The following is a 23,431-nucleotide window of genomic DNA, read 5'->3' as shown; positions in this document are numbered from 1 at the left end:
TATTAAAGATATAATAGGCAGCTACCAAGGAAACAAAGGACCCATGTTGAGGTTGACAGAAGTCAAAACATAAAGAAGGAAGTTATTTTATTTTTATGTAACAATTTCTTAGTATTCGATGTTATGTTTTTTGTTTGTTTTTTGAGTGTTGTCTTGTTTGAATGTTATATATAAAACTAATAAAGAGTAATTAAACAAATAAATAAATTCCCAGGATTCTTGGGGAGAGGGAGTCTGTTTTAAAGGTATGGTGTGTATTTGGCTAAAATCTTTCAAATACCGTATTTTTGGCACCATAACACTCACTTTTTTCCTCCTAGAAAGTAAGGGCGTGTTAAGGAGGGAATGCCTATGGATGGCATGCCTACGGATTTTCCTCCTCTAAAAACTACGTGCGTGTTATGGTTGGATGCGAGCGAAAAATACGGTACTTATTAAGGAAATAGTTTCCCCGTTATTGCACTGGTAATCCAGAAGGTGGCACTCAATAGCTGGCATTTCCCCCTCTGCTGTTTCCAAACTAGTGCCACACAACATTTATCAAACGATGCTCACTATGAAAAATGAGGCTTCAAATATGGTGTCTACAACTGCAGTGAAGCTTGATATTCGGAAGTAAGGGACATCTATTCTTTTTTTATCTGTGCTGATCAGCTTCAGTTTAGCTGCTACTTAGAAAGTAAGTATGCTGCTTAATAAAGAAGTCAAGGTGCGACCACTACTAAACCTAATTTCCTAAGAAGATGAGGATGAGCCAAGCAGGACCTGCAACAAAAAGTTGCAGTGTGGGGTTCTCAAGTTCATGGTTACAGTCAGTCAATCAGTCATGCCCTCCAGTCCATGTACTCTTCCACCAGGGTTTTCTATGTGTATTCAGCAGTCAGTCAACATCCCTTGACCACCAAGCCCAAGTAGACCTCTTTTGTGGGTTTGCCCCTCTTCAAAGCTCATGTGCAGGGCAAGATGGTGGTGGTCAGCATAGCTCAGCAGTTAGAGCATGAGACTAGGGTTGTGGGTTTGAGCCCCATATTGTGCAAAAGAGGAGGTTGAACTAGATGACCCTTGCAGTCCATTCCAATTCTACAATTCTATGAACTCTTAGTGTTCGCCCCTGTTTGTAGTCAGTGTACTTCTGTGAACATGGAGGCTGAAGAGGACAAAGACCATCTTGGCTGTGAATCCTGGAAGACCTGCTCTGCAGACTTTTTTCCTCCTGACCTGACAGAGTGGGTCCCTGACTGACTCCAACTACAAAAGCTGAGGCTGATGAAGAGACCCTTGGGTTGGGGTGATTTTTTTGGGGGTTTTTTGTTGGGGTTGTTGCTCTTTTTGATATTACATTTTTGTATCCTTGTTTTAGATCTTATTATGATTTTTGTGGAAATTGCTTAATTTGGTTGTGTACTTTTTGAGGCTTTATTAATTATAATAATTTATTATTTATACCCCGTCCATCTGGCTGGGTTTCCTCAGCCACTCTGGGCGGCTCCCGACAGAATATTAAAAACACCAAACGCTAACAACTTCCCTAAACAGGGCTGCCTTCAGATGTCTTCTAAAAGTTCATTTCCTTGACATCTGATGGGGGTGCATTCCACAGGGTGGGTGCCACTACTGAGAAGGCCCCCGCCTGGTTCCCTGTAACCCCACTTCTCACAGTGAGGGAACTGCCAGAAGGCCCTCAGAGCTGCGCCTCAGTTTATGACTACTATTGTTACGTTCACAATTTGTTTCAGGTTGTAAGCTGCCTTGGCCATGGTTTCAACTATGGAAAGGCAGCACACAGATAAAATTATGTATGCATGTATGATGTACATATGTAGATACACCTATGAATCTAAAGTAAGCTCCCCCCTTAAAAGTAAGTTTTAAGTTGGGCCTTTAAGTAAGGGCCGAAGAACATATCATACTAAAATTCTGCTCCCAACACAAGATGTACTTTGGCTCTGTAGAGCCATTACCACCCTTGTAAATTTCATACTTCATTGTGTGCAAAGAAGCATTTGCTTTTGTCAGGATTCTCAAAGGTGAGCAGGGAAGTATGAGCCATTTGTTTACCTTTGCCTGAGCACACATTTAAGGCCTGAAAATAGGCCATGCAAGCATGCCAAGTTCCTGGTTGTAGCATTCTCTGCAAGCCAGTAGCACAAATAGAATCCAATAATGTAGGCATGTTTACATTTAGATCTCTGTACAGACTAGCCTTGGGGACCCACTCCAAGTCAGAATGTCAGGCAAGTGTGGACACAGGTGTAAGCACTTACTTAAAATCCGACCACCTGCTCTTTGTTAGAAGGAATGTTGATGGTGATAAAGTTTGTAATGTGTGCATTTCTTTGTAATCTGTGCATTTTTGCATATCCTTCTCCTAAAGGCATAGGGCAGAATGTGGCTGTTAGGATGGTAAGTGGATCAGGCCGATGGGGTCAAGTGTCACCAATCCAGAAAGCACTGCATGGGCTGCCGGTGTACTACTGGGCCCAATTCATGGTGTTGGTGCTAGCATATAAAATCCTCAAGGATTTATGTCCCAGCTACCAAAAACAGCACTTTCCCCTATATCAGCCATCTAAGACCCTTCGACCAGGAGGTGGGGCCTTGTTGGTGGTGCCACCACTGGGAGCTGACCTGTGACAGGGCCTTTTCAGTGGTGGCTCCCCATTTGTGCAATGCCTGCCTTGGTGAAGTGCATCTGTCTCCCTCATTACTGACTTTCAGGAGAAAACATTGAAAACATTCCTGTTTAGCCAAGCATGTGATGACTGAAAGACACAGTTGCTGGTAATGCTTGAGATTGTTTTTTAAAAGTTTTATTATTGATATGTTTGATGCTCTGGGCTCCTTTGGGAAGAAGGGCAGGATAGAAATTGAATGAAATAATAATAATAATAATAATAATAATAATAATAATAATATCCCTGCCAGAGTCAGACCACAGGCTCATCTATCCTGTTTCAAAAAATGGCCATGCCAGATGTTACAGGGAGTCCACAAATGGGACATAAAGGCAACGTAAGGTTTGTCCCCAAGCACACATATATAGCAAGTTGTTCCCAAGGATGTGGTATAATCTATTGAACCTCATGTGGCTCAGTTTAGCTGCTGTGACTAAAAGCTGTTGATAGGCCTCACCTCCCTGAATGTGTGTATTCCACTTTTAAAGCCAGTGAGGCCAGTTGCCACCACATCATGTGGTGGCGTGAAGTCCAGGAGATAATGATACATGAAGAAATACTTGCTTTGGTTTGCCCTGAATCTACTGCATTACACCAGGGGAGCTTGAATTCTCATGTTATGACAAGGGAAGAAGCAAAAACCTTTTCCTGCTCATTCCACACTGTGCTCAGATTTAAAAGGCTTGGTTTTTTTAAAGAGCATTTCCATAAAATGCAGCAATTATAGCCTAAGTGCAGCCTTATAAAACTATGCACACAACAATGTTTGCACGCCATTCCTTTAAAGCACATGGCTTCTCCCAAAGAATCCTGGAAACAGACCCTCAGAAGACCCTGCCACAGCAGGACAGAAAAGTATTTGTGTGCTAGGGAAAGGAAAGCAGAGAAGGGGCCTGCCTAGCATCCAGTTGCAGGGAGTTCCTCAACCTGGGAGCAGCCACCAAGAAGGCCCTCTCTCTCTCTTTTTAAAATATTTTTATTGGTTTTTCTATGTATACATCCTCTAACAGTATTTCTCTAACAATTTTCCATATTCCCCTCCCCCTCAACTTCCCACATATTCCCAGTTTGTTTTATTTCCATATTACTCACCCTGCGTGCAGTTTCCCAATTTTTTCCCAATACAGTGGTACCTTGGGTTACAAACACTTCGGGATACAAACACTTCGGGTGACAGACTCCGCTAACCCAGAAGTAGTACCTTGGGCTAAGAACTTTAACTCAGGATGAGAACAGAAATTGCACGGCGGTGGCGCGGTGGCAGTGGGAGTCCCCATTAGCTAAAGTGGTACCTCAGGTTAAGAACGGTTTCAGGATAAGAAAGGACCTCCAGAACAAATGAAGTTTGTCACCAGAGGTACCACTGTACATATAGTCTTACTTTTTGTTATATACAACTGTGTTTGTTTATTCAAACCCTGCCAGTGAGTCCAATTCTTTATGTTGCCTCTTCATATATGTTGTAAATGGCCCCCATTCTCTTTTAAAATCTTTGTTATCCTTTTCATGTAATTTATCTGTTAATTTTGCCAGTTCTGCATATTCCATAAGTTTCCCTTGCCATTGTTCTTTTGTTGGTATTTATTCTGTCTTCCAAGCTTGTGCTAATATAATTCTTGCCGCAGTTGTTGCATACATAAATAATTTCCAATGTTCTTTTTTTAAATCTTGATCTAGAATTCCTAGGAGAAATGTTTCTGGTTTCTTAACAAGTCTTTTAAAACATTTTTTCAATTCATTATGTATCATTTCCCAATAATTTCTAACCCTTTTGCACTCCCACCACATATGATAAAATGTACCATCTTTTTCTTTCCATTTCCATTTCTGAGAAGATCCTCTCTCATGCCCTCACCAAACATGCCTATGAAGGTGGCAGGACCGAAAGAAAGGCCTCCCCGAAAGATCTCAAAGACCAGGCAGGCTCATATAGGGACACATGGTCCTTGAGACAGCCTTAACATGTAATGCCTTAAGAGAGAATATTATGAAAATGATTTACAGGTGGTACATGACACCAGTCAAGCTTGCAAAAATCTATCATTTGCCCGATAATAAATGTTGGAAATGTAAAGAAACTGAAGGTTTCTTTCACCTTTGGTGGACGTGCCCAAGGATTAAGGCTTTCTGGGAGATGATTTATAATGAAATGAAAAGGGTATTTAAATATACCTTTCTGAAGAAACCAGAGGCCTTTCTCCTGGGCATGGTTGGCCAATTGGTGCTAAAGAAGGATAGAACTTTCTTTATGTATGCCACAACAGCAGCAAGAATACTCATTGCGAAATATTGGAAGACACAAGATTTACCCACTCTGGAAGAATGGCAGATGAAGGTGATGGACTACATGGAATTGGCGGAAATGACTGGCAGAATCCGAGACCAGGGAGAAGAGTCGGTGGAAGAAGATTGGAAGAAATTTAAAGACTATTTACAGAAATATTGCAAAATTAATGAATGCTAGAATGATGTTGAATTGAAGTTAAGTGGTTTTTAGCAGCAATGTTAAAAGGAACATGTAAAAATGGATTATTAACAGGTGATAATTTAAAGTTATTATATTTTAAGATAAGAGATTAAGATAAAATTAAAGAGGGAAAGGATTTGCTGAACCAACTAATTTGAACTGGAATACAAAAAGGGAGGTGTGAGGAGGTCGGGGAAACAAGCAAATGAAAGATAAGACATGGAAAGACTAATCTGTCTTTTAATTGTTTTTATCTTGTATTTTCATTTTTTATATTTTTTTCCTTTATTTCTTCTTTCTTTTTTTGCTTATTTTTGTAATATGTTGAAACTTTAATAAATATCTTTAAAAAACAAAAACAAAAGAGACAGCCTGGACCCAAACTGTATAGGGTTTGGTAGGTCATAACCAACATTTTGAATTGTGCCCAGAAACAGGTCAGTAGGCAGTGGAGCTGTTGTAACAAGACTGGCAACTTGCGGTGTGTGTGTGGCTAGGACTCAGGAGTCTGAGCAATTTCAATTTCCACATATTTTTGAGGGAAGCTATGATAATCACATAGATTTGTGTTATTTATGCATTTATTGCTTTTTTCTCCTGCCCTTCCCCAAGGTTCTCCTCCTCCAAGTGGAACAACACTATATGGTAGATTAGGCTGAGACATAGAAATTGCCCCTACGTAGTTCAGTGAACTTTATGGCTGAGTAGGGAGCTCCCAAACTTTGTCAGTCACTGTACCACACTAGTTTCAATCATGTTGTAAATATGACATAATACCCCACTCCAAATTATTAGTAAGGAAACTACACTGAAACCAATGGATTTATGATCAACTGGTTACATTTATTTATTTTTTTGCTGTATGTTCTAATAAATGTGCAATGCTTCTTTTGCCCATAGCGATTTACAGAAATTATGATAATTAGCCCTGCAGAGGAACTGAGGGTTTGCAAGGAATTCCAGTTGGATTTACCAGCTCAGCTTCCGCAATGCTTTTTGTGATTGCCAGGAACATTAAAGGTACCCTTGACAGTTAGGTCCAGTTGCGGACGAGTCTGGGGTTGCGGCGCTCATCTCGCTTTACTGGCTAAGGGAGCCGGCGTACAGCTTCCGGGTCATGTGGCCAGCATGACTAAGCCGCTTCTGGCGAACCAGAGCAGTGCATGGAAATGCCGTTTACCTTCCCACTCGTGCTTTCGAACTGCAAGGTTGGCAGCGGGACCGAGCAACGGGAGCTCACTCTGTCGCAGGGTTTCAAACCGCCAACCTTCTGATCGGCAAGCCCTAGGCTCTGTGGTTTAGACCACAGCGCCACCCGTGTCCCTGCCAAGAACATTACTTAAGGCAAAACTAGGGAAATAACAGCACTGCATAAGGGTGCTGGTTTTCAATTTTTCCCTCCTCATTTTTGTCACTCTTATTGATGTTTGTTTTGATATAAACTGCTCTGAGCTCACTTTTGACAAAAAAACCCTATCTACAACAATACTAAATAAATAGTCTAGAAGATTAAACTGAGCTATGACCCAAGATCAATAAGTTCATAATTTGTCACCCCCAAAGGTATAACTATCTATCTTTATTTCATAAATTTCAGGCAACATTTGATTGTAGAATAAAAAACCCCTCAAAGCAGTTTATGAAAAGATAAAACAGGAAAATCAAGGGGGGGGGAGAAATATGAGCAATAGGTTAAAACATACAGAAAGTTAAAATGCTATAGAGGGTTAAAATATGCCTCAATTTTTTAAGCATCTGGGTAGGCTTTTCTAAACAAGAATATTTTTGTAGGTACTGAAAACAGTACAATGAAGGCGTCTAAAAATGCAGAACTGATCTTATGTGGCATCTCTAGTAGTGCCAATTCCGCTGATTGAAGTGGTCTAGTGGGCACATGTGGGGTAAAGCAAATCTCGTACGTAAACTAGTCTTGTATGTACAGTAAACTTGTAATTTGGGCAGTGCAGTGGGACTCAACAGCAGACAGTCCCGGAATCAGGCTTACTTACAACTCTCTGGGAGACCAACTAAGTTAGTTCTTGGTATGAGCTTTCGTGTGCATGCACACTTCTTCAGATACACAGATACTGTGTATCTGAAGAAGTGTGCATGCACACGAAAGCTCATACCAAGAACTAACTTAGTTGGTCTTTAAGGTGCTACTGGAAGGATTTTTTTTTTATTTTGACTATGGCAGACCAACACGGCTACCTATCTGTAACTCTCTGGGAGACAGGCTTCCAGGGTTGTTGTTCTGCCTCAGGCAGAAGTTATAGCAGAGTACACTACTGTATATTACTGAGAGGAATGCACACTACTGAGAGGAATGGACCCGTTTGCATGGAGTCTGAGTCTGTAAGGACATCCCTTTAACTGTTAAGCCCAACAAAGGCTATTTCACACAGGGAAGTAGAAAAAGATCGGATTGTTTTACATGAAAAGAGGCAAAGCATATGAGTACTGCTTCAAACAGGAGGATTAAAAATATTTGGGCAGCAAATAATTATTGACTCTCAAGTGTGATACCAAATTCAGTGCCAGCCAGCAATCAACTAGTGCAAGGGTAAAGAGACCCCTGACCGTTAAGTCCAGCCGTGGACAACTCTGGGGTTGCAGTGCTCATCTCGCTTTACTGGCCGAGGAAGCCAGCGTTTGTCCGCAGACAGCTTCTGGGTCATGTGGCCAGTGCATGGAAACACCATTTACCTTCCCGCCGGAGTGGTACCTATTTATCTACTTGCACTTGACGTGCTTTCGAACTGCAGGGACCGAGCCGAGCAAGGGTACCCCTCAGTTAAACACAACGGATCAACACATTTTTATTTTTAGACCCAGTGGAACATCTGCAGTAGCAGGCATCCTGCAGATCCCATTCTCACGAGGATGCAAACCCCTTCCCATACCCATATTTAGTTTATTTCTTTGAAAACACCCAACTATTGTTTTCATGAAAATTTAATCGAATGAGAAATCGATTCAATAAATGGGTGACATTTCCTTTAAAAAAGAGATTAAAACTGAGGGTACATTCTATCATATGTGGTGGTAAAAGAGTATTGGGAAATAATTCATAATGAATTGAAAAAAAAAGTTTAAAAGTACTTTTCCAAAAAAACCCAGTCCTTTTTGTTGGGAATAATTCAGACAGAAATCTCCAGGTATCAAAAAAGGTTATTTATGTATGCCACTACTGCAGCCTGTGTTTCGTTAGTCCAAAAATGGAAAACGAGCTTAGCCCCAATTAAAGAATGGCAAGTTAAACTGATGGAATATGTGCAGCTTGCAGACCTAACACATAGAAGACGAAAACAAGAACATACGTTTAGAGAAGATTGGAAAATGTTTGTTGACTATATGGGGGGGAATTGTGTATATTTGAAAACGTGGGCAGCATTAAGATAAATTCAATAGTGTAAATTAGTTTTGATGGATGTAATAATGGAATACTCTATGGTTTAGTTTATATAAAATTTGCAGGGTTTTATGTTATGCAAAACGAAGCATGGAAAGAGAAGCAGCGAAGTCATTGATATTTTAAGGTTGTTGAAATGAATGTTCTAAAATGTAAAACAGGAAACTTAATAAAAATTATGGAAAATTAAAATTAAAAAAAGATTTATACCCTCATATAAATATAAAGAGGATTTACTAAAGTGGGAGATGGCCAAGCCCCACACACGCTGCTTTCTAAAGCGGCGCGCGGGGAAAGACCCGCTCTAACAGGCGAGGACCCTTCCCCGCTGCCTCCAGTTCGACCAGCGCCTTGCTCCCGCGACCCCGCCCACTTCCTCAATTCTCCCGCGCGCTCCAGGCTGGGAAAAGCGGCGGGGCGGGGCGGGAGCTGGAAAGCGCGGCTCTCGGTAGGCCGGACGGACGCGGCCTGCGTCCAATGCGCGCCACCGCTGCCGGCCCGAGGGGCGGGGAGAAGCTAGCGCTGCGCCCAATGAGGCAGCGGCCTGAGCGGGACTTCCTTCGGGGATCCCGCTGGCAAAAGCTGCCTAGGAGTGGAGGGTGACACGTATGTGCGGGGCTGGAAGGTGGCCAAGGCAAGGCAGGGGAAGGGAAGTTCTTGACCCCATCAGCGGAGGAGCATCAGCCGCCGGAAGAAAGTAACTTTAGCTCCCCGAGGGAGGGCGAAGGGAAAGGGATCCCCGGGGAGATCTTGCAAAGGAAAACTTCGCTTGGGAGAAACGGATCTTGGAGGGGAAGACGGGCAGAAGCAAGGGAACGTTGGGGGATCGGATCCTGCCCGTCCCTTCGAACTGTTCCTGCAGTTAGAACGAAGCGATCTGGGGGGAAGCAGATCCGGAGAGATCTTTGCAGAATAACCTTGGGGATCGCCCTCCTAGAGACTCAAAAGAACTTCGCTCGCAAGGGCAGAGGTGCCTGGAGATGCCCGGCTTCTTCTGAGCTGCCTCCGGACATCCGCGCTCCCAAGGCTTCCCCCTCCGCCTACGCGCAAAGGGAGCGTTGACTCCGTGGAGAGGGCAGGGGGCCTGTGGAGCCGCTCTCGACCCTTCCCGGGGGCCCGAAAGGCTGCCTGCTCCTCGGGGTCCCTTGAAATCTCAGCCCTCCAGCTCGGCCTGCCTGTTGCGTGACCCCAGGCGCCTGGCAAAACTTGGCTCAGGTAGGTTAAAGTTGGCGCCAGGGTCTATGGGTCCAGCTCTCCTCCCAGGCCCCTCCGCCGCCTGGGCCGTTGCCCCTGATGCTGCTTCGTGCTCCGGCTGCTGTCTGAGGGTAGAGGAGCCTTGAGGTGGACGGGCCCCTGGATCCGCAGAGGAAGGGACTATGGGCAACGGGATGTGTTCCCGAAAGCAGAAGCGGATCCTGCAGTCCCTCTTGCTCCTCATCGTGGTCTTCGGCTTCATCTACGGGGCAATGCTCTACTACGAGTTGCAGAGCCAGCTGAGGAAGGCGGAGGCTGTGGCCCTCAAATACCAGCAGCACCAGGAGTCTCTATCAGCTCAGTTACAAGGTAAAAGCTGCTTGGCTGCTCCCCCTCCGAAAGCTCTGGCTCCCCTTCCACTTTGGGGGCGGGGGGACGCTCCCAAAAGCTATTTTTATTTTTGTGTCCCAGCAAAGCGAGCCGTCCTAGTTCTGCAGCTGGTTACGCTGGGCTGTAGCTCTGGCGTGCAGTTGTGTGCGCGCATGCGCTATTGAAATTCATGGGAGTTGTGCGCATGCAGCGCTCTGTGGAATTTCAGGCATGATGCAGCATCCATACTGCCTTGTTGGGTTGAATCCTGGTCCATCCATTTCTTATCTGTCACCAGCAAGGAATGAAGGTGATGGATAATCACAGGTGTACTGCTATGGAAGATGGAGGTTCCATTGAGTTATTTAAAGCCAAACACTGCCGTGTCTTGCAATTGAGAATTCCATAATTTAACTACAGTGGTACCTCGGGTTACATACGCTTCAGGTTACAGACTCCGCTAACCCAGAAATAGTACCTCGGGTTAAGAACTTTGCTTCAGGATGAGAACAGAAATGGTACTCTGGTGGTGCAGCAGCAGCAGCGGGAGGCCCCGTTAGCTAAAGTGGTGCTTCAGGTTAAGAACAGTTTCAGGTTAAGAACGGACCTCCGGAACGAATTAAGTACATAACCAGAGGTACCACTGTATGCATTTTGTGAAGACCTTCCCTTCATCGTCATTAACCTCCTGCTGGTCAATGAAGTAGGTGGTGCTGACATCTAGAAGTATGAGAAAAGGAGGAAAGAAATTAAAAGTCCATCTATTCACTCTTTGTGCCATTCATAAGTTTATGAACCTCTGCCATGCTTCCCCTCCTTAGTTGTCTTTTCCCCAAAGAAGCAACAACAAAAGGCTTGACCTGCAATCCTATAGCCTTAATTGGGACCAAGCCCTATGGAAACATGATGGGAGTCACTTCTGAGTAGTTGTTTATTATGCTCATGTCTCACTTTTCCTCCAAGGAGCTCAAGGGAGCATAAATGGATTCCCCACCCCGCCATACTAGTGGCTCACCCAGTGAGCTCCATGGCTGAGTTGCCCCAGTTTTAATCCAGCACTCTGACTACTGCACCACACAACATAAGATTGTGCTGTGAATTGGTTGTGGAACGTTTCTTGGATCATTTTCGTTGATCCGTTACTTGTGTTTTCACATTACCAGAATTGTGCTCAAATGTGAAAAACCTTTCGATTGTGAACTTAGCTTGCACCCTGGTGAATCTGCTTTTTCATCTTCAGGGCTGCCAGTTCTGGGCAGACAGCCCGTACTTATGCAAAATATTTGGTTCAGCTGTGCAGGTATTAAGGACAAAAGTTTCCCTTCCCTTAAAGTACACATGGCACTGGGATGGGCAGAGTCCAGCGCCCTGATGGGGATAGAAAATGACCTGTATCCTGATCGTCTGGTCAAACATTTGATAAGCGGAGACAGGGTCATTAACCCACTTCTGCGCATATCAACTGAGTAGGGGGTGGCATCTGTTGGTCTGTGTGTCTATGCAGGATTTGTGAGAGGCAGATTGTGTGATGACCACACCCACTGCTGACTTGTGGCCCCCAGAGGATTGGTGAATGACAAAAATTGTTAACAACCCCTTCTTTTCGCCGTTGCCTTTTCTAATTCGTCTTCACATTGAACTTTTTTGTGGAGCCACCTGTAAGATTCATTGCCTTTTTATATTATTATTTTTTCATTAGAAACTTACACCTATTTTTTTTTTAAATAAACATTAAATTCACTCGTAGGCAGTTTACATGCTTAATGAGCAAAGTGCTCATGGACAAGAACAGGTAACTGCTAGCCCGAGGGTTAGGTGCTGAGAATTTATCTGGCACTCCTATCAAAAGTTTCGTCAGGAGCTAGTAAACGATTTGCCACTGTTTCACGTTATCAAGCTGTAATCAGGACAGGCAGGAAAACAGGAGATTACACTACTGTAAAGTGACAGAATCCTCAGATAAGATGCGTGGAACATGTCCGTCCACATATTTCTATGCAATGTTAGTCTCAGCCCATGTGCTCTATAACTTGGGAATCTGTGTTTGCCAGATGTCTCCAAACGTTATCATAAAGCTTTATCAGTTGGGAAGGGGCCTATTTTCTGATGAAATAGACTTCTACCCTTCTCTACTTCTGAGCTGCTGTCTGGAGTTTAGAGCAGCTCTCAGGAAGAAAGTTGTTCATCCCAGCTTTTTGTTGTAATAAAAAGTTCCAGAAAGCGACAAATTGATGAGCTAAAATGTCTCTGTGCCAAGGTGATGCTTTACCATACAGGTTCTTACTTGAGGAAAGTCGACAGCCGATATGCAAGCTAAAGTTCTGTCTGTATTGTTGCCCTGCAGATTACTTAAAGTGGACGCTCTTTCAATTATTATTGAAAAAGGCAATGAAAACAGCATTATTATTATTATTTTTAAAATCAGGTTTGCGGTTTGCTTGAGAAGCTCTCGTATCCGAGATATGAGCCTGCTTCTTCATTTTTATTTCATAAAATTTATGCACTGCTTTATTGTAAAAACAAACCTCAAAGTGGTTTACAAAAAGACAAAACAATAAAATTATCAATCAGAAAAAGGAATAAAAGCAATTTAAGACTTTTGAAAAGTTAAAATAAAAATAGACTGAAAAGAGAATGAAATTCACACCAACTTTCTAAAGTCTGGGTAGGCTTGTCTAAACAAAAAATGTTTTTAGCAGGCGCCCAAAAAAGTACAGTGAAGGCGCCTGCTTGATATCAAAAGCCTGAGATATGTCAGTGAACTGTCTTGGCAATAAATAACTTTGACATCTAGTGGTGCTTCATAAACACCCTTTCATCTTCCCCTGCTCTGTTTTTGCAATACCGGGCAGGCAACAAAACATGAGAATTTATCAAGTAGTTGGTAGACAGGCTTTCCTAGCTGGTGGGCTGTGCATGGCTTGGTAAGCCACAAGTTGTACATCCTTGTTTTTTAAATTCCTTTTCTTCGGGGGCAATCGAATGCACTTCGCCTCCTACTGAATTCAGTCAGACTTATAGGTAGACATGCACAGGGGTATAGTATCACTTTGCTTTCTATTTAAATGACTTGGAATTCTCCGCTTTGCGTCTTCAGAATGGATGGGGTTATAAATTTAAATTAATGAAATGGGATCAATGTGTTGTTGCAGTTTTTTAAACAACAACAACGTTGCTGTGTCTTTTAGATGATTAGCTGCAAAAAGTAATGTTTGAAACAGGGATTGACCCAAAAGTTTCTAAACCATATTAGCATAAGCCTACCAACTGGAAAATACCGACCGACATCATTCATATGCTGTTGATGTGATGATGGAAGGTAAGAATGCTCCCCTGTGGTGTATTTGTGAGAATTAACGTTCCATGAAGCAATACCAGGAAGAGAAATACAGCTCATAATAAAATGTCCTATTTAATATTGGAATATCCATTTGGTTACAACATAACACATGGAAACTTTCTCAATCACATCTTCTGAAAATGATTGTGTTGCAGATGAATATTGGAAACATATTTTTGAGTGCTAGTAATTCTGCTAAGGCTAATCAAGTCAGAGCATTAAATCGATGGACCAGTATAAGTAATAATTATAGTAATCTGTAGCATTTTATGTAGCACAGAGCCAAAAACTCATTTTGCGCATATATATATGTAAAATCTCAGTCAACCAGCAATAGCCAATGATAGCTGCCCCTGTTGCAGCCCTATCAAACTTTTAAGTTGTTTAAAGGCTGCCTTTGTTTTCACTTGTAAAGTAGAGACAGTGTTTTATCTAAAGATAATAAGAAACAGATTATACCCTCTTGGGATTTTGAGAGTAATACACAAGAGACATGCATTCTTCATAGTTATGAAGTCTTCTCATTAGGTCTTGACTACTTAATTGTAGAAATGACTACCTGTGAAAAAAAGTTTGGGTGGAAAAATATATTTCTGACCTCCATATCAGTAGAAGTACCGTATTTTTCGCCCTATAGGACGCACCGGCCCATAGGACGCACCTAGTTTTTTTGGGGGGAAATCAAGGGAAAAATTTTTATTCCCCCCCCAGGTTTGCGCAGCCACCCCCAAGCTAGAAGAGGGACACGGAGCGCTCCGTCTCCCTCTTCTGCCTTCAGGGACAGCTTGCCCCGCTGTCCCCCAAGTTTGTGGGGCTGGCGGGGGGAGAAGCAAGCAGCCTCCAGATCAGGTCGGGGAATAACGGGGTGGCGGCACTCCGCCTCCCCGCTATCCCCCGAGCTTGTGGGGCTGGCGGGGGGGAGAAGCAAGCTTGCTTCTCCCCCCCCCCAGCCTCCAGATCAGGTTGGGGAATAGCGGGGTGGCGGCGCTGCGCCTCCCCGCTGTCCCCCGAGCTTTTGGGCTGCAGGCTGCTGCCCGCAAGGCTTGCGAGCCCGCGGGACATCCCGCCGGGCTTGCAAGACTTGTGTATAGCTTCCTGAAGCCTGGAGAGCGAGAGGGGTCGGTGCGCACCGACCCCTCTCGCTCTCCAGGCTTCAGCGAAAGCCTGCATTCGCCCCATAGGACGCACACACATTTCCCCTTCATTTTTGGAGGCGGAAAAGTGTGTCCTATAGGGCGAAAAATACGGTATCTGAAATATAGAGAGTACATGTAGAGAATGTCCTGAAGGAACATCTCCATCCTCATTGTTCTGCCCGGACACTGAGGTCCAGCACTGAGAACCTTCTGGCGGTTCCCTCACTGCGAGAAGCCAAGTTACAGGGAACCAGGCAGAGGGCCTTCTCGGTAGTGGCGCCTGCCCTGTGGAATGCCCTCCCACCAGATGTCAAGGCAATAAGCAACTATTTTACTTTTAGAAGACATCTGAAGGCAGCCATGTTTAGGGAAGTTTTTGATGTTTGATGTTTTATTGTGTTTTTGATATTCTGTTGGGAGCTGCCCAGAGTGGCTGGGAAAATGTTATATCACACTCACTATGTGCAGGTGTGTGCTTGTGACATCGCATGTCCATGTTGCGGCGACAGCAGTGGCGGTTCCTCTTCCTCCTTCTGTCCGCAGCCAGCGAGGCACCATTTCCTTGGGGAGGGGCTCAAACTCAGAGGCAGAGAGACTTTGCCTCCATGTCTGAGCCCTGCCCTGCCTGAAAAGGGTGCCTGGCTGTGGAGGTTGGAGGTGAACTTCTCTCTCAAAGGCAGTGCTGTTGCCGCCTGCCGCCTGTGCTCATTTACCTTATGTGTGCCCAGCCTCCACAGTTATATTATTGTGGGTACCCAAGCACCCATGGCCCTTGGAGATAGCCCCTATGTGCTAAATACTGTCTTCTTTATGCTGGAACGTGAAGCATGTCCACCTTTTTCAGAAACTATTTCCAAGCTGCAATACTGTGTTGGTCATTTACCCTCGCTAGATTCAACGTGCTGCCATCTGCCTTATTGCTGGGCGGATTCAAGGGTAAACCATACGTGGAATAACTCTGCCCCTGCGGCTTGGTGGAGGTAGAAACTGTCTCTCATGTCTTGTTACGCTGCCATTTCTACGGGGATATAAGCTCGGTACTTATCACTCCTGTTATACAAAAATCTCCAAATGGGTCCGAACTTCAATGTCTAAAACACCTGCTAGAGGGCAAGGATCTAGAAATCACGCTAAGGGTGGCCAAATTCTGTGCGACTGCCATAAACCTTAGGGAACAAACTGTACTACCAGAAGGATTAAGGTTTTAAATGACAATTTTAGGTTTTATTTTAGTGATCAAGATTTAATATATATATTTTAACTGCTGCTATATCTGTATTGTCTCTGTTATACCCAATTGCAATTCAATGTAGTCCTGTTGTGTTTTATGACTTTCCTGATATTGTAAGTGAGCTGGAACCGGTCTGTGACTGTAATAATAAAATTCATGCAATACTGTGGACTAGAATGTTTGACCAATTACATTGTAACTGTTACATAGATATAGTTACTCTCTTTTTGGACTCAGAATTGCATTCAGGCAACAGTCAAAAGCAACTGTTTCTGAGTTCCTAGGGAGTCATCAAATTCTGAACATTTACTGTAATGGGGTTCTTAAAACCTGGTTTGCATGGGTGACTAAGGCTGCTTCTCTGGGAGTAAGTCCAGCTGAACTCCGTGAGACTTACTTTTGAGTAGACATGCCTAGCTTTGAACTGCAGTGAAGTTGAGGTGTTGTATCCATTCAGTTTCAGAGATGCAGTCATTGGGACAAACCTGTGTACGCCAAACCTCTGTATACTGAAAAGGTACATAAAGCATTTTGGCCTAGTGTTGACTGTGTGGCAGATGGACCAAGATGGACCAAAAGAGCTGTTTCTGGAAATGAACATCATGTCCCTTTGTGAAGTTAAAATCCAACAACTCTGTGTCACCCTTCTTTCCTGCGTGCCCGCCCCCCGGCCAGTTTGCTTTTGCCAAACTAGAAAATAACATGGCCTTGCTCCTGAAATGTACCGGTACAGGAAACTTTGGCACATTGCTGTCTTAATGTGGAGCAAATGCCGGGTGAGTATTTTTCTTATTAAAATAAGCAAATGCACAAAAGGCCGTTGCACAGAAGCAGTCAGTCAGAAGAGGAACAGATCATGGATCACAGAGCAATTTATCTGAGAAGGCGTTCCCAAGATAATTTAATACACATTAATTAAACTCTCATCATGCTCTGTCAAGCCTTTTGTTCACTCGAAGAGATGGCTGAAACGCAACAAAGGGGGACTTTTTCTGACAGTTTGTGTAAAGTGTGGAGATACAATCCTCATCTGCATTTAACCATTTTAAAAAAAATATTACTCTTATAATGAATGGTACACACATGAGAATGCAGCACTGGAGATTAGTTGATGACCCTCAGCTGAACGTTGGGACATATTCCATTGAAAAGCACTCTGCGGGTCAGTGCGAAAGTTTTGCTTTTGGTGTTCAGTGTGTGATGGCTCACTCATCTGTGCGTTGATGTGCACATTGTGGTCTAGTGGTTAGAGTCAGACCAAGGTTCTAGACCCACCCCCCTTCCCCAGCCATGAAGCTCACTGGTGACCTAACACTGCCTCACAGGGTTGTTGTGGGGATAAAATGGGGGAAGGAAGAATGATATACATCACCTTAAGTTCCTTGCAGGAAATAGGGGATAAAAAAATGTAATATATATAAATAATAAATTATCACTCGATGTTGCAACCATCAAGTGATGAACTGGCATGTGTGAACCAGTTCCTATTCTGTTCCAGCCGATCTGCATTAAGTGGTTCTTTGCTTTTTGCAAAGTGATACCTTGGTTCTCAAACATAATCCATTCCAGAAGTCTGTTCTAAAACCAAAGCGTTCCAAAACCAAGGTGCGCTTTCCCATAGAAAGTAATGCAAAATGGATTAATCACTTCCAGACTTTTAAAAATAATAACCCCTAAAACAGCAATTTAACGTGAATTTTACTATCTAATGAGACCATTGATCCATAAAATGAAAGCAATAAATAATGTACTTCAGTCACACAGTCAATCAGTCAGTAGCTGAACTTGGGTTCCACACAGTCACAAAAACAAAAAAGAGCCACAAAAACACAAAATAAATAGCAAAAACAGACAGACCTCAGTGTAACACTCAAAACAGAAGTGTGGCACCCAAGTCGGAAGCATAACACTCAAAACAGAGCACATTCGGCTTCCAAAAAAAGTTCGCAAACTGGAACACTTACTTCCGAGTTTGCAGTGTTTGGGTTCCAAGTTGTTTGAGTACAAAGGCGTTTGAGAACCAAGGCACCACTGTATTATCATGCAGAAGTGTATATAGCCTTTAGGTGCTTCTCTTTCCCCTGTACCACTGATCTGTAATCCGTGTCTCTCAAGATCACATCGGCAAGCAAGGGATAATGAAGACCATGGTGGAGAATGGTAACAGGAATGCTGTAAGCACAAATGTCTGTTCTGGCTGACTGAACAAATACCATGGGGTTATTCTTCTGCTCTACCTGTGTCAAAGCTCCATGGGAGACGGATATCAACCACTGAAAAAACTCCGTTGTAGTGAGTTAGGCTCCCCCCCCCCCCAGCACTAATTTAGGACTAAGTTCATGAAGCATGGCAACATTTGCATTGGTACCATTCTGATCAGAGGACTGGGCTCCTTAGCTGCAGAGTGCAAAAAAACTCAAATAGATGCAAAAAAGAGAGGCTTTTTTTTTTTTAAAAAAGAATGTAATAAAAGGTTCTGGACCCATGTAATTCAAATGCCCCTTGGGTAAAAGCTGAATTGCACAAGCTGCTTAAGTTATACAAAAGTAAGGTTTCGTATTTGACCATTTGAATAATTTGTTCTGCTGCCCACAACTGCAGAAAGAGCAGATGACCGAGATGGACTGTTGTCCCTTACCTGGCTTCTGAGATTTCATCTGGCATTGCCTGTTGCTTCCCAGTACCTTCTCACACATAAGGTGTAGGCAAATCTGTCTGTTTCAGTTTCTCTCATTCCCACCCCCCGTCTTAAGTTCAGGACAGTTTCACATTAGTTTGCAATATTTTTTTTTTAAGCCATGAAAATTCACCAACCTTTTAGTGTGAATGTATTCAAACCTATACAAGTTTGTACAGTGGTACCTCGGTTTACGAACAGTCCTGTTTACAAACTATTTGGTTTACGAACTCTGCAAAACTCGAAGTAGTGTTCTGGTTTGTGAACTTTACCTTGGTCTAAGAATGGAAGCCGAACGGTGGAAGGGCACCGGCGGCGGGAGGCCTCATTAGGGAAAGTGCGCCTTGGTTTAAGAACGGATTTGGTTTAAGAACGCACTTCAGGAATGGATTAAGTTCATAAACTGAGGTACCACTGTATGCAGTTTTGGCCTTTGCAAAGCAGCTTCTCCTAATATAAAGCATTTTTATATTTTATATGCAAATATATATGCACTTTACCACAATATATGCATTCTTACAAAAATGACTTGGCTGGAAAACTGCATTGCAAAATTGGGAGAAATGTGAATTTCAAAGGGTGGCTGTTCTTGCTCACATTTTGTTCTGGAAAGTCCAAATTTGCATTTTAAATACAAACTGAATATAATTTCTCTCCCTCCCCCACCCCTGCCCTTATTAAATGAGGAAAAAACCATAGAATTTATTCCTATATATTAAAACATGGATTTGTTGCATGGGGGGGTAGGAATGGCATTTTATACATGTCTACTCCTAAGTAAATCTCATTGGTAGCGATGGACCTTTCTCCCAGTTAAATGGGTATAGGATTGCAGCCTGAAATGGTATAATACTGTGTGCGGTTTATGTAGTGTTCAGTGGGATGAAGACAATGCCATCTAAGCATGTCTTGCTGCCTGCACGATTCGGGCAAAAATCTATAAATAGTTACCTATACTTTCTCCATTTACCAGCGTAGCTTTAACCAGTTGCTCTTTTGTGAAATGGATACTGATGTAATTTTGGAAGAGCAGGAATGTTAGCTCAGCCTGCCCAAGTGCTTAAAATAGGAATTACTCTGCGGTCTTCGGTAAGAATTAAAAACCCTGCATGCCCAAACGAGCTTCAGGAAATGTGATAGCATGGGAGGTCTAGACAGTTACTACATCGTCCAAATAAAAGCGAGTGAACGGAGCAAGAGAGCATCTGAAAAGAAGAACAAATGAAAAGACAAACCTCTGTATCAAAAAGTGTCGTGTCATTTCACCTCCGGCCTGAAATAATCTTGCAATTTCCCTTTGGTCTTTGTTCTTAGATCTGGGCTTTCAATCCTGCCTACCAGTTTCCTGTGTTGGAAGGGCCAAAGCTTTGGCTTTTAGATTGTAAGCCTATGGGAGGTTTCCCCAGCCTGGTGCAATTCATGTACACTGAGCTGCATTGTCCCAAATGCTATTTAACATCTGTAAAAAGCAATTGGGAGCAGTGATCAGGAGGTTTGGGGCTCTCACTGCCTCCAGTGCTCACTAAGGGCAATATGACCAACAATTTGACTCTCTTTAGTTTTGCCATGGCCTGGTGATTATATCAAGCTGGTGGCATCACAGAGGTGGCCGTTTTTGCTGATGGCACCATATGCTTTCCCTGCCGAAATCTGGCAGCCATTCTGACAACTCTCGTAGCCTCACCTGTTTAGACAAGCATTTCTCTGCTCTGACCTGAATCTCCTGTTTTGATTGATGTCTTAATGGTTATGCTGCTTTAATGGGCTTGAGTTATTTTATATTTTAATCATGGATTAATGTAGTTGCATTATGGGGGGGGTTGCATTTTTAAAAAAATAATACCGGATTTTTCGCTCTATAAGACGCACCAGACCATAAGATGCACCTAGTTTTTGGAGAAGGAAAACAAGAAAAAAAATATTCTGAATCCCAGAAGCCATAACAGCAAGAGGGATCACTGCACAGCGAAAGCAGCGATCCCTCTTGCTGTTCTGGCTTCTGGGATAGCTGTGCAGCCTGCATTCGCTCCATAAGACGCACACACATTTCCCCTTACTTTTTAGAAGGGAAAAAGTGAGTCTTACAGAGCAAAAAATACGGTAATTGGTTTCTTCTTGTTATTTTGCTGTTGGCTCTTAATTGTTTGAATGGCCTCTTTCATGAAATGAAAGGTGGTATATAAATTCTATTATTAATAATAATAGTAATAAAAATAAGTCCCATCATCCCAAATCAATGGCTATGCTGACTCAGGCTGATATCTGGAGCAGGGGTGGAGGAAGGGGGGCGGTGGGGGTGGGCCGCTCCGGGTATGACCACTGAGGGGGGAGACAAAATGCCAGGCGGCACTCACCGCGGGGCTTGCAGCGCGCCTGAGCCATGCGTCTCTCCTGGGAGTGATATGGTGGCTTGGGAGTCCACAGGCTCCGTGCTTCCCCAAATGGTCCGCCCACCGCCTCTCCCTCAGCTGGAGGGCGGCTGAGTGGGAAGAGGCAGGCAAACTCCTCAGAGGCCTCACGGAGCGTCCTGCCCTAGCTCACCCTGCCCCTGTGGGTGGCTGGCCCCGCCCCTGGGCACAGGGCACACACGCCGCCCCAGGTACCCGATTGGCTTGCTCCACCTCTGATCTGGAGGCATGGTTTATTAACTTTGCAATTGTAGGACATCTAATGTTTGGGGAGCTTGATGATGATGATGATGGCCGTGTTATGTAGAAAAGCTTTAGCATCTGAAAATATCACCAGTGCATCATTTTCTGCATGGAAATAACACCAAAGAAAAGCCCTGTTGCTTCAGATCAAAGAGCTGCCTGATGCAGCGTCCAATTTCTGTTTGGCTTCTTAAAACCATTGTGGTCAGTCTTAAGGCATGTTTATTTTACTTACTTATACCATTTAAATACTGAGAAGTGGCTTAACAAGAAAAATTTGCAGTCATAAAATCACATCTAAACTATAAGTGATCCATGGAATCAAAATACAGTGCAGTGGTGCCTCGCAAGACGAAAATAATCCGTTCTGTGATTCTCTTCGTCTAGCGTTTTTTTCGTCTTGCGAAGCAAGCCCATTGACGGATTAGCGCTATTAGCGGCTTATCGGCTTATCGGATCAGCTGATAAGCGGCTTAGCGGCTTAGAAAAAGGGGGGGAGGGGAAAAAACCCGCAGGAACTCGCAAGACATTTTCGTCTTGCCAAGCAAGCCCATAGGAGATTCGTTTTGCGAAGCACCTCCCAAACGGAAAACCCTTTCGTCTAGTGAGTTTTCCGTCTTGCGAGGCATTCATCTTGCGGGGCACCACTGTACAGTACTAATTCACAACACTGATGTTTGGCAGGGCGGACTTTGCTCTTTCAAATTTCAGCGGAGCCCTGTGCAAGGCCAAAGTTTGTCACCCTCTCACCTTCTGTTCTCATTTCACTATGTCATAGTTGCAATGCCCTGCAACACCCCTTAGGCTTGGTGCCCAGTGTGGCAGAACCGGTCATGCTGCCCTAAGTCCGCCTCTGTGTTTGGTATTAATCAGGAAAAGGAACACTGATGGTAGATTAGGGACACCTTTCTAATTTCATTTTTGCATTTGTGCATATATGGCTGCATTTGTACATACCACTAAGCCAAATTGCGACTTAGCGCAAATATGCACCCGTCACACTCCTCCCCAGTCCTTCAGCTCAGTGTGGTGCAGCAGGTAAGCCAAAGCATCATCTGAACCTGAGATCATGCCTAAGTGCTCCCTCCTTCATAACCATGGGCCAAGGTGTTTGCCTTCCTGCGACATACGAACCAGCCCCATGGCTTGTTGCAGTAAGATGTCTCATAGAGGCAGCAACTGGGCTATCTTTAACAGGGCAGGCTCACAGCTCGGAGGAAACCATCAGGTTGCCTTTTGAAAAGATGGAAATCTTTCTCCATATTAGCACTGCTTACCTGCTGATTCGATAAGGAAAATACTTGAAGGGCCAGATAATTCTGTATTGCCACATCTTTGACAAGCCAATCTTCTCCGTCTGACCGTTAAAGAACCACAAGAGCTTGACTATCTAGCTCTTGTGTCTGGGAAGCTTATTACCACCTTTGTCCCAGTCACCTGTTTCGGGTTAAAATTGCCTTCAGGTAAATAGGCAAGGAAGTGTCATAAACTCACATGGTTTTTTGTCTATTGATTACAAAGTTCCCAGTGTGATATGACCAGGGCTTTTTTTTCCAGCTGGAACTCTCTGGAACTCAGTTCTGGCACCTCTCAGGAGGGCGTCATTGCCATTATAAGAGAATAAGGGAGGTATTTGTGGTGAGTTCCAGCACCTCTTTTTCTAGAAAAACAGCACTGCATATGACAAATCCTGTCCTGAAATATGCAAATCTAGCCTCTGTATCAAATGATGCAGTAATAGCTTTTTTATTTCAGGGTATCAAGTCTAAGCTATGGGTGCCATAGATGCCACAGGCAATGAGTGTTTTTAGAGCTGCTGGAATATGGCATGAGAAATTATGGGCCTGGCTATGGCAGCTTTCCTAGAAGAAAGCTTCAATAAGATTGCAATCTAACAGAGCAATACAAACACCCGGTCTACCTTGGCACAGGTTTTCGCTCTGCCAGTGAGAATGCCAGAGTGTGCTTCCCCAAACAGCAGACTGGCTATGCTGTTCCATCGAGCCTTTTGCTGCCACTCTGGCCAGGGTTAAGGATTGTGCCCTATGTTGATTAAAATCAACACTCTGGATGTGCTAGATTCCTCTGTTGCCTCCTGGGTGTTATAGAGGATGTTTTATTGTACTTGTAACTTCAAAAACCAAGGATGCCAACAGGGTATTCTCTATGTGATTTGGGCCCTCTGACCCCCACACAAAAGACGACACACATTTGCATGTGCTCTGTGTCACTTGCAAATGTATACCCTCTTTTCAGATAATAAATAAGAGATTCAGATG

General features: G+C 43.7%; 1 protein-coding gene and 1 long non-coding RNA gene across 2 annotated transcripts in view; both read left to right on the top strand.

The window, feature by feature from the left end:
* Positions 1 to 6,424: 6,424 nt before the first annotated feature.
* LOC310707521 overlaps positions 6,425 to 23,431 on the top strand; it is a 140,840-nt gene continuing 123,833 nt past the window's right edge. Inside the window, exon 1 of the long non-coding RNA XR_014526537.1 lies at positions 6,425 to 6,459. This is a non-coding gene — a long non-coding RNA (uncharacterized lncRNA). The remainder of the gene's footprint in view (positions 6,460 to 23,431) is intronic.
* Positions 9,079 to 23,431, top strand: part of GOLIM4 (golgi integral membrane protein 4) — a 61,430-nt gene continuing 47,077 nt past the window's right edge. Inside the window, exon 1 of the mRNA XM_083504133.1 lies at positions 9,079 to 10,117. Within this exon, the coding sequence (XP_083360259.1) occupies positions 9,931 to 10,117 (187 nt within the window). The 5' untranslated portion in view covers positions 9,079 to 9,930. The remainder of the gene's footprint in view (positions 10,118 to 23,431) is intronic.

Source organism: Podarcis liolepis (assembly GCF_965112155.1).
Source record: "Podarcis liolepis genome assembly, chromosome: 5".
Classification (NCBI taxonomy): domain Eukaryota; kingdom Metazoa; phylum Chordata; class Lepidosauria; order Squamata; family Lacertidae; genus Podarcis; species Podarcis liolepis.
Note: the sequence above shows the minus strand (reverse complement) of the source record. Positions and strands in the feature narration are given on the sequence as shown.